Genomic DNA, 11,362 nt, shown 5'->3' on the forward strand with positions numbered 1-11,362 from the left:
AAGCGTAGAAGTCGAGTCTTATGTAAAACGCAAAAAGGTGAAGCAAATTTAAAAAGGAGAGCGCCTAAATAATAGCCGTTGAGAGTCTGACGGCGGCTATTAATCAACCGAACAGAAAACGGCTGAAATTGGTTAGCTATTTGAACCATTCTGCCAAAACAAACTTTTCAGACAAAAAGTTCAACGTAGCGCATGAACAAAGAACTTTTCTCCCTCAGCAAAAATTAGTTCACATGGCAATTTACTAAAATTTAGGTCCCCTTTAAATGCTTAAATGTGGCCTGAACACATTACTTCCGGTTTTAAAAGAATTAATAAAATCAACACTCGTCTTCCAATACAAACTCCAGTTAAAGAACAGGGAGAATTGAAGTCTTTAATTTATTATGTAATACGCAAATTTCATTTTCACAGTATGTAGCATTTAATGTACACAAATACATTTCTAGGGAACTAAATTTTACACAGGACTTCAAATCAACACTAAAAAGTGCAAGTTAACAGTTTAGGATGCCTGAAATCTACAACACCCTGAGCGATGCGGATCAAGTCATGTAAATGATATGTGGCCGTGTTGGATATACTAAATAAGTAGTCTTGCAATGCAGCAGTTCAATTTGGCACTTTCCTAGCCAGTTCTGGACATATCCCCGCCTCTAGGGACGTTTGCCGGTGTCCCAAATATTATTCACAAAATGACGCTGTTGAGTGTGACTTGCAGGTCGCCTTTTACTCGCACTGCCCGTTGGTGTGTCCATTACGTCATCAGTGTGGTACGGACTGCCTCGCATGAATCTATCGGTATAATCTCCTTCGTCGTTCTGCGCGGCAGTGGTTGGGGTCTTCAATTTGGCGTAGGACCTTGGCTGGTATCCACGCTGTGTCATCACTCTTCGCTCCTCGTCCACCATTTCTGAAAACAAAATTTGCTGTTTAAAATCGTGTCTTCGGCACGTTTTAGTCCCTACTTCATGTCCTGTGTCAAATTCTAGGTCCACGAAGTTCAAGAAAATTAAATTTTAATGACCTATATCTTCAATAGATCTATATCGATAACTGACTCAGACAATTTGAGACTTTCTCAATTGCAATAAGCCAAAGGCATAACAGTATCTGGTGACAATATAAGTAATATCAGTTGAGTGATCACAAATTGGTTAATACCATTTTACCTAGAGTGCCAAAAACTTAATTACCAAACTCAAGTGGACAGATAGTAGAAAACGTTGCTTTTAAACCACAACCGCTTTAACATTTTCTTCACCAGCCTGAGTGAGCAACTTAATGCTTGTTTTGGGACCAACAATGTTTTGTACAGCCAAATAAAGGGTACAGCTATCCATTAACATATAATCTATACTATTAAAGTGAGTAAAAAAAATTCACTTGATAATCCACAGGTGAAAAGGAAACAAACAGTTCACGATCTCTTCAAAACGTTTATTTGAAACACTTTCAGGCTGTAATATCCCTTTGAAACTGTACCTTTCATCTGCATCTCCTGTTCCTTCTGTTTTTCCAACTCCTGTTGCAGTTCAATCCTGGCTGAGATAGCTGCCTCTCTCCTCGCACTTATTGCAGCCTCGAGATCCTCCTTTCTCGCTTGTTTCTCTTCTTCCTTCTCAATCTGAGCCTCTTCAGCTTCTTGTCTGATCAGCTCCATCTCTTTCATAGCCTTCTCCCTCTCTTCTATATTCTCTTGTCTCGCAAGTTCCAGTCTGTTCAATTTCTCATTGACCTGAACCGCTCGTTCGTTCAACACAGTTTGCAGTAGTTTTGCTCTTGCAGCTTGTTCTGAGGCCCACTCTGCTTCACGCTTACGCCACAGCCGTTCTGCTTCGTCGCGATAAATCAGATCAAGCTCTTTTTCTGCATCAATATCTCGCTGTTGTTTTTCTCTAGCTTGTAAGAGCGCTTCCTCGACTTCCTGAATCCTCACTTTTTGCACCTCTGACCGTTCTATATCTTCTTGCTGTTGAAGCCTGAACAAATTCTCCAATATATCAATATCTTGTTGGCGTTCAAGTTTATGCTGCTCAAATCGCCTCCGTAATTGAGTGCGGTATTGTTGCAACAGGAATCGACCAAGTTCAAATCCTGCACGTTGCTTGTCTAACGCTGCCCGCTGAGTTTCCAGTTCCTGTAGCTTCCATTGTTCGTGCAGCAGTTGCTCCTGTTCTACGCGTAAGTGATTGGCCTCACGCTCACGCAATTTCAGTTCTTCCATTTGAATGACCAGGTCGTCGCCCAGATTTTTAGACTCCTCTCGGCGTCTGGCTTCCTCTTCAGCCATCTAAAATACATAATACCCTGATCATATTTCCTAATCAATATTTTCACACATTATTTAGAGACGCTTCATAATCAAAACTGCCACCATAGCAGAACAAATCTATGGAGGTCGCATCTCTATATGCTTAATATAGTGCTATGCGTAATGTACTACTCAGATTCCATACTTGGGAATATCGTCATATTACTTTCTACATCAGAATTATACTAAGAGCCGAACGAATTTAAAATCGTTCTTCAACGTATTTGTGGCTTGCTAAGTTATACTTACCAACGCCAATGCATTCTGTCTAGCAGCTTCCATCTGCATGTCTTGTTCTCTGTTGTACAGCTCCTCGTCAATCTTCTGTTGACTGCGTGTATCCACTTGATCTTGCCACTGCTCCACCACGTGTTTCTGATGCTGTTCACTCTCTAATGCCCTGATGTCAGGGTTGTTCTCTCTCCAATGTTGATACATCTTAGCTTGGGCTATTTGGCGACGTTTGTCCTCCCTATTGTATAAACATGACAATAACTCCAGACTTAATGCAAATTGCGAACTGAAACACTAAATGGAACATTTGATACAAGAGGGATTTATACCGTGGGCCGTATAGAGTGTGCAATTTTGCTGATGTAATTCAGTCTGCACGGAATTGGTAGGACTGGGACCTGAAGCTCCTATTACAAAAAATACAAAATTATCTTGAAGTGTTTTCAACTTTCACTAGATATATTGTAACCCAATAATTCGGCAATTTTATGCATTTATTTGGTTAAGCAATTAAATTAAACGCAAATGTAAATAGTATAACCTGGCACTCTGCAGCTCCTCAACTCTTCTTCGCATGGTTTCAATATTTGCCGACTGTGGAGTGCGTACAGTCTGCAATTCTCGACTTGAGGCACCAAGTCTACTGCTGCGTGAAGTATCTGTGTATTCAAAGCGTCTCTGATCCGACAGCTGAATATTTTGGTTACTCAATTCTGTATAAAAAAGCTTGTCTTCTTCCTCGAGCAATTGCTTTAGAAGCTTACGCCGTACACTGACTCGATCCTGAAAATAAAGATAAAGTAATAGCTGCAGCAAATACTCGCAATTAAAACAGTTTCACTAGACCATTTTAGACAAACCTTATTTATTTCTTCGTAATGCTCGGACGCAAATGATTCTAAGCTCTGATGAAAAGAATTTTCACTTCCCCATTGATTATTTTTGGAACATCTTATTTGATTATTTTGAAAGTATTTCGAAGCTTCTTCCCATCGAGCCCTATTTTCATGCTCATTTTGACGTGAACGGCTGAGATAATCTTGATATGATGGCCGAAAGGCGGCCACGGTGTCTAAGTTAAGAGTAGGTACAGCCATGCTACGTAAAATAATACAACCTCATCTTTCTGAAACAAAAAAATAGGTGAACCTCAGATTAAACATCAGTGTTAAAGGTTGGTCAAAAAGTTGCACAAATTTAGCATCAAAATGTTTGTAAACGAAACACGAAAACGATCCCATTAACAGGCGCATGTAAAAATAACGGGTATGATTATCCCAATGGACGGAACAATGAGCCCCAACTTTAGTAGTAGTAGTAGTTAAACGAGAGGTTTTAGGGTCTCGCCCTTGGGTGTTTAACCCTTTCATTTATCATCTAGCACAAGTTTTTTAAGGGGGTTAGAGTGTCCACAGTTGCACAAGAGTCTCCTCTCCAGCTGCAGCTGTCAAGTTCATTGTAGCGTCTGTGAACAAAGGTCATATACATTTGCGTCAGAAGCTTCTTGCTCAGTGGTTTCTCCGTCGTTTTTCTCACTATGATGTAAAGTCTCGTTGCTCGGGTCCACGAATTTTTGTCGCATTTTCTCAGTCTGTGTTTCGGAACTTCGAATTCTTTGCTTTGTCTCGTTTCTGTTGATTTAAAGTTGGTTATCGTCGAACTATTGATGCTGTAGTTTCCATTTATGACAGACAGAAGAAACAGGAGATCATGTAGTTCCATGTACACGGAGATGGGGAGTATATTGAGTCACAGCAGCGTATTTAAATGAAATATCGCAGCAGCTTATTTAAATTTACCGTAAAAATGCATTGTATTGTAAACTTATAGCAGTATGCTAGGCTCTGGAAGCCGCGTTAAAAGGTTGAATTATTGATATACTAGCTAGGTGTCCAGCCTTCCCTCCTGCACAACAAAACTATAAGTATATATAAATAAAACGGTATATATAAATAAGTATATATATAAAAAAACGCATGCCCCACAAGAAGCGTTGTTATATGCTTCTTGTGGGGCATGCGTAAACGTTTTGAGGGGATGTTTTTGCAACTTGCGCTAATTTCTTCACCAAAGTGCCATTATTCCAGCTGTAGTTATCTTAAGTATTATTAAAAACATAGCTCGCACATTGCCAAAATATAGCCGCAATATCTTCGTAGAAATGTCTCAAACAGAGAGTAAGAAAAGAGAACCGGAAAAGAAATTTCATCATTTCATTAAGTGCTGACAATTTATTTTTTGTTAAGAAAAAAAAATAACTTACTCCTGCTTCTGTTAGTTGCTCTTCTGTTAGTTGCTCAAGACAGAGATTTGAGGAACCTCAGTTTGAAGAGCATTTTGAAAATTTGGTCAAAAAGCTGCATAACATTGTCATCAAAATGTTTTTTTTACCTAAATATGAACACGATCCACTTAACTGGGCCAGGTAAAAAAAAAGGGGTATGATGGACGTCACCCAATGGACATAACAATGAGCCCCAACTATGAAACATCACAGTTCTAAACTTATAGCAGTATGCTAGGCTCTGGGAGCCTGGTCAAAAGGTTGAATTATTGATATTGTAATTAGGTCTCCAGCCTTCCCTCCTGAACAACAAAACTATATTTATCTATAAAAAAACACAACGAGGGTCGGCTCTTTAGCCGCACAGGACAATCCAGTTGATGAGTAGTGATCCCCTACTAGGAGACATCACTGCTAGAATATACATTTAAAGACAACGCTCTAGAGCTCTTTTAGAGCTGCATCATGAGAATTAAATTTCTATATGGGCTTATTTGTTATGAATCTAGTCTCCCCTCCCGCTTTATTGCGTTGCATGGACTATCAATGTCAATCGGCCGTTTGGAACAACAGCACCCTCTGAGGCTTACAATAGCGCTGCGCAGAAATACGCAGCTTATTCTTGAGACACTTCAACGACTCATGATATTTGTGATCAGAAGGCTTTCCGTAAGATCCTTCATATGCGGTGGAATTTTCATCAGGCGTGCGGTTCTTTGGTCGTATATGCGCTCTTGGGGGGAATTGAGCTTTTGCTCGATACTCATTTTCAAGAGTGGCGCATGCGGTTAGCGAAGCTCCGTACCTGGTTTCGTAATCTACTGGCTCCTTGATGTTAAGTCCGTGTCCCCAGTTGGCAGCAAATAATGGCCGTGCGGATTGAGACACCGGAGAATCGAAAAACAACGGTCGGACGTGCGTTTGGATGTTGGCATCCGCGTCTGTGAAGAGATTCCGTGAGTTTGGCGTTGTCCTAGATATGAAATTTAGTTTTTTTTATACGCTTCTTGTAGGGCATGCGTAAGCGTTTTGAGGGGATGTTTTTGCAACATGCGCTAATTTCTTCAACAAAGTGCCATTATTCCAGCTGTGGTTATCTTAAGTATTAATAAAAACATAGCTCGCACATTGCCAAAATATAGCCGCAATATCTTCGTAGAACTGTAGTCTCAAACAGAGAGTAAGAAAAGAGAAGAAAAGAAATTTTATCATTTCATTAAATGCTGACAAGTTATTTTTTGTTAAGAAAAAAAATAACTTACTCCTGCTTCTGTTAGTTGCTCTTCTGTTAGTTGCTCAAGACAGAGATTTGAGGAACCTCAGTTTGAAGAGCATTTTGAAAATTTGGTCAAAAAGCTGCATAACATTGTCATCAAAATGTTTTTATTAACCCAAAGATGAACACGATCCACTTAACTGGGCCAGGTAAAAATAAGGGGTATGATGGACGTCACCCAATGGACATAACAATGAGCCCCAACTATGAAACATCACAGCAGCGTATTTAAATTTGGCGTAAAAACGCATTTTATTTTAAACTTATAGCAGTATGCTAGGCTCTGGGAGCCTGGTCAAAAGGTTGAATTATTGATATTGTAATTAGGTCTCCAGTCTTCCCTCCTGAACAACAAAACTATATTTATGTAAAAAAAACAACGAGGGTTGGCTCTTAAGCCGCACAGGACAATCCAGTTGAGTAGTGATCCCCTACTAGGAGACATCACTGCTAGGTATATTAATTTAAAGACAACGCTCTAGAGCTCTTTTAGAGCTGCATCATGAGAGTTAAATATCTATATGGGCTAATTTGTCATGAATCTAGTCTCCCCTCTCGCTTTATGGCGTTGCATGGACTATCAATGTCAGTCGGCCGTTCGGAACAACAGCACCCTCTGAGGCTTATGTTAGCGCTGCGCAGATATACGAAGCTTATTCTGGACACTTCAACGCATCATGATATTTGTGATCAGAAGGTTTTCCGTAAGATCCTTCTTATGCGGTGGAATTTTCTTCAGGCGTGCGGGTCTTTGGTCGTATATGCGTTCTTGGGCGGGAGTTGAGCTTTTGCTCGATACTCATTTTCAAGAGTGGCGCATGCGCTTAGCGAAGCTCCGTACCTGGTTTCGCAATCTACTGGCTCCTTGATGTTAAGTCCGTGTCCCCAGTTGGCAGCAAATAATGGCCGTGCGGATTGAGACACCGGAGAATCGAAAAAAACGGCCGGACGTGCGTTTTGATGTTGGCATCCGCGTCTGTGAAGAGATTCCGTGAGTTTGGCGTTGTCCTAGATATGAAATTTAGTTTTTATTATACGCTTCTTGTAGGGCATGCGTAAGCGTTTTGAGGGGATGTTTTTGCAGCATGCGTTAATTTCTTCAACAAAGTGCCATTATTCCAGCTGTGGTTATCTTAAGTATTATTAAAAACATAGCTCGCACATTGCCAAAATATAGCCTCAATATCTCCGTAGAACTGTAGTCTCAAACAGAGAGTAAGAAAAGAGAAAAGAAATTTCATCATTTCATTAAACGCTGAAAAGTTATTTTTTGTTAAGAAAAAAAATAACTTACTCCTGCTTCTGTTAGTTGCTCTTCTGTTAGTTGCTCAAGACCGAGATTTGAGGAACCTCAGTTTGAAGAGCATTTTGAAAATTTGGTCAAAAAGCTGCATAACATTGTCATCAAAATGTTTTTTTAACCCAAAGATGAACACGATCCACTTAACTGGGCCAGGTAAAAATAAGGGGTATGATGGACGTCACCCAATGGACATAACAATGAGCCCCAACTATGAAACATCACAGCAGCGTATTTAAATTTGGCGAAAAAACGCAATTTATTTTAAACTCATAGCAGTATGCTAGGCTCTGGGAGCCTGGTCAAAAGGTTGAATTATTGATATCGTAATTAGGTCTCCAGTCTTCTCTCCTGAACAACAAAACTATATTTATGTAAAAAGCACAACGAGGGTTGGCTCTTAAGCCCCACAGGACAATCCAGTTGATGAGTAGTGATCTCCTACTAGGAGACATCACTGCTAGGTATATAAATCTAAAGACAACGCTCTAGAGCTCGTCAAATCATTTCATTAAATGCTGACAAGTTATTTTTTGTTAAGAAAAAAATAACTTACTGCTTCTTCTGTTAGTTGCTCAACACAGAGAATTGAGGAACCTCAGTTTGAAGAGCATTTTGAAAACTGGGTCAAAAAGCTGCATAACTTTGTCATCAAAAATGTTTTTTACATAAATATGAACACGATCCACTTAACTGGGCCAGGTAAAAATAAGGGGTATGATGGACGTCACCCAATGGACATAACAATGAGCCCCAACTATGAAACATCACAGCAGCGTATTTAAATTTGGCGAAAAACCGCAATTTATTCTAAACTTATAGCAGTACGCTAGGCTCTGGGAGCCTGGTCAAAAGGTTGCATTATTGATATTGTAATTAGGTCTCCACCCTTCCCTCCTGAACAGCAAACCTATATTCAGGTATATAAAACAACGAGGGTTGGCTCTTAAGCCGCACAGGACAATACAGTTGATGAGTAGTGATGCCCTACTAGGAGACATCACTGCTAGGTATATAAATTTAAAGACAACGCTCTAGAGCTCTTTTAGAGCTGCATCATGAGTTAAATTTCTATATGGGCTAATTTGTCATGAATCTAGTCTCCCCTCTCGCTTTATGGCGTTGCATGAACTATCAATGTCAGCCGGTCGTTTGGAACAACAGCACCTGAGGCATATAATAGCGCTGCGCAGTAGTACGCAGCTTATTCTCGTGGGTTTGTGTTATTGCGTTCGAGTATGATTCTGATTTCTTTTCAGCAATTTTGCTAGCTGGTTGTTTGACAGAGCGCGTTATGGAAGTTTCTGCGCCTCCAAACAGGAAAACACGAGCGGAAGGAGATTACATTTCTTGACGTGAAGTATTCGTTGCATATACTTGAGGCATTTCAACTACAAGATATTTGTACGCTTCTAAATAGTCTTTGGGCATGACTTGACGAGTGGGTCGAAAAAATAACGACTGAACCTGGACCACCAAAGGTCATTCGTTTTAATGTCTAGTCGAGAGTTTTCATCACCGGTAATAGTTTTGTGTATAAAGGAATCGCTTTGAGGCAACTCAAGAGTCGGCTCAACTTCAACATCAGAAAAAACGTCACGCATGGTATTAGCAAAGTTATCTCGGATCTCGTTTTGTCTCACGTGCGTATACCTACCCTACGCGCAGTGGAGAGCATATGATAGGATGAAGTTTTCACCACATGGACAATTATGGGCATATTTCTGGCATCTACGTTATATCTAATGCAAAACCCGTCTCGAAATTTGGGCTTCAAAAGCGTAAACCCGTAACGTTTAAGCGGTAGAACTGTCAGCCAGTTCGAGGTTCCTTTTTCCGAAGCCATTTCTACGTGGCGTTGCTCGGTCGGAAGGCTTTCCATTAGACTTTTCCTAACCAACCAAATTTTAATCAGGCGTAAGATCAGTTTTCGTGAGTTATGCGTTATTGGTTGAAATGAGCCTTTGCTCGGTGCTCATCTTCATGAGGAGCGCATGCGATCAGCAAAGCGCCGTACTCCACTTAGTAATCTACTGTCTCCTTGACTTTAATTGCGCCCTCCCGGGTTTGATAGCAAATACAATTGCCGTGGGGATTGAGTCACCGGAGAGTCGAAGAACATTTTATGATAAAACAATTCTGCTGTAATTCAGCGTTTATGAGGGTATTAAATGACCTCACGCCACATAACAGCAGCTGAAGTGCAGCATCAAAAAATATTAAGGAAAGATAGTGGAGAGATAAAACGTGCACAGGAAAGAGAAGGAAAGAAATCTCAACCGCCAGAGAGAGAGAGAGCGCTAGTAATACTTTCCATGATGATATTCGACTCTGCAACTTCCAGTTTTCTAGCCTTGTTAGTAATTAAACCATATAAAAAACCATATAAGTTCAATATATAAAAGAAAAGTTTTCAGATTTCGCAGTAAAGGAAGTTTCAAGCCATTTCTGTCCTTGGAAGTCTGCCAGGTAACCCGACTGCAAGACGTAGAAATTTTCGCTGTCCGGTATTGATCGTTAATCTCAGAAAATGACAAGATATTCAAAACTCTAAAAACAATTGGAATTTTCAACAAAATTGTATGACAATTAGCGATATAAAAATCTTCTGAACCATTTTATTGTCTCAAGAAACTATCCCCTATTTCAAATACCTTGACAGACGCATAAACATCCATAAATTTGGAACACTATAATAATTTTTCCAAACTTTTTCCGAAATTGCCATTAAAAAATTTCCAGTACCTCATTATCAAACCCTAAAGGAGGTTTTCTGACATTCTGAGGCTAAAAACCTGAATAATGACAATAAACGTCAAAAAAAAGAATCCTATAAAAATTAAAAAATTCGTAAAACTTAGAAAAATTTTATTAAAAAATGACAAAATTTGTATTTTAAAAACTTTAAATCTATTCCATGGACAGTAAAAATTTTTAGGAAACTATCATCAAAAACTACAGGATAATCTTCGACACGTAGTTCTAAAAAAAACTCAAAAAATTTTCAAACATAGCCGGCAGATTGCCGAAATAGCTGCGAAATAGACATGCGTGCTGTAAAATACAGATAGAAAAAGATAGAGAAATGAGTTGATAGAAGTTATCGCCGCCGCCTATAAAACTTACAAAGGAGGTTGTTTTTGGGTGCAAAAAATTCTACACTGCCGCTGCTCGAACAACCGATCCCCTGATTATCAGCTAGTCGCCTTAACCACTCGGCTGTCGGACCCTACAATCTTTTTTCTGACAATCAACTTTGTTTTAGCCACAGACAACTTCTGAATAACCGCAAGTTAGTTAACGCAGAAAGCGTGAAATCAAGCGCGAAAAAACATTTAAGCAGTGACGAGACAGAATGTTCTAGAACAAATGTAAAACGAAAATGGAGCGTCAGACGACGAAACAAAAAAAACCAAGAGCACCGCAATATTGCTACGCTCAGCTTACAGCTTAAAAAGCATCTTAACGCAGCTATAAAAAGTTTAAAATTGTGAAAAATAGTATAAATTTGCGTGTTCTGTTTGGATTACCAATTATATAGCTCTTAAAATGGTCCTGAAAAGTACTTATGTTTTAAAAACATAACCGACTAACGTCGGGCGAATTGCTCTCAAACGACCGGCGAGCGGTTGGCTTGGTCAGTAGCTAGCCACGGGGGGAGGGGTGCACCGGGGGCTAATGGGGGCAGCACTGGGTGGGGGGGGGGGGCAAAAGCGCGGTGGGGGGGGGGGGCAAAAGCGCGGTGGGGGGGGGGGGGGGTGGAGCCAATAGTGGGGGTGGGGGGTCAACAAAGGGGGGGGTGTCAACCTGTTTGAGCTGAAACAGACCTGAAAAGCTCTTAGAGCACATAATGTCCGCTGGGCGCTACCTGTTTATCCCGTTTTTGAGGACGAAAAGTCAAAAGCGTCAGACGAAAAATTGGTCAAGCGAAAAATCGCATAAAAAAAGACCGAC

General features: G+C 40.2%; 1 protein-coding gene across 1 annotated transcript; it reads right to left on the reverse strand.

The window, feature by feature from the left end:
- Nucleotides 1–362: 362 nt before the first annotated feature.
- Nucleotides 363–3,730, reverse strand: LOC142358263 (trichoplein keratin filament-binding protein-like). The gene is made up of 5 exons (XM_075409698.1): nucleotides 3,409–3,730; nucleotides 3,090–3,331; nucleotides 2,564–2,786; nucleotides 1,486–2,293; nucleotides 363–913 (listed from the first exon to the last, which is right to left on the reverse strand). The coding sequence occupies exons 1-5, from the start codon at nucleotides 3,643–3,645 to the stop codon at nucleotides 657–659; spliced, it is 1,767 nt and encodes a 588-aa protein (XP_075265813.1). The 5' UTR covers nucleotides 3,646–3,730; the 3' UTR covers nucleotides 363–656.
- Nucleotides 3,731–11,362: the final 7,632 nt, after the last annotated feature.

The sequence above is a fragment of the Convolutriloba macropyga genome, unplaced genomic scaffold, assembly GCF_964194025.1.
Source record: "Convolutriloba macropyga unplaced genomic scaffold, txConMacr16.3 SCAFFOLD_858, whole genome shotgun sequence".
In the NCBI taxonomy this organism is placed as follows: Eukaryota; Metazoa; Xenacoelomorpha; order Acoela; family Convolutidae; genus Convolutriloba; species Convolutriloba macropyga.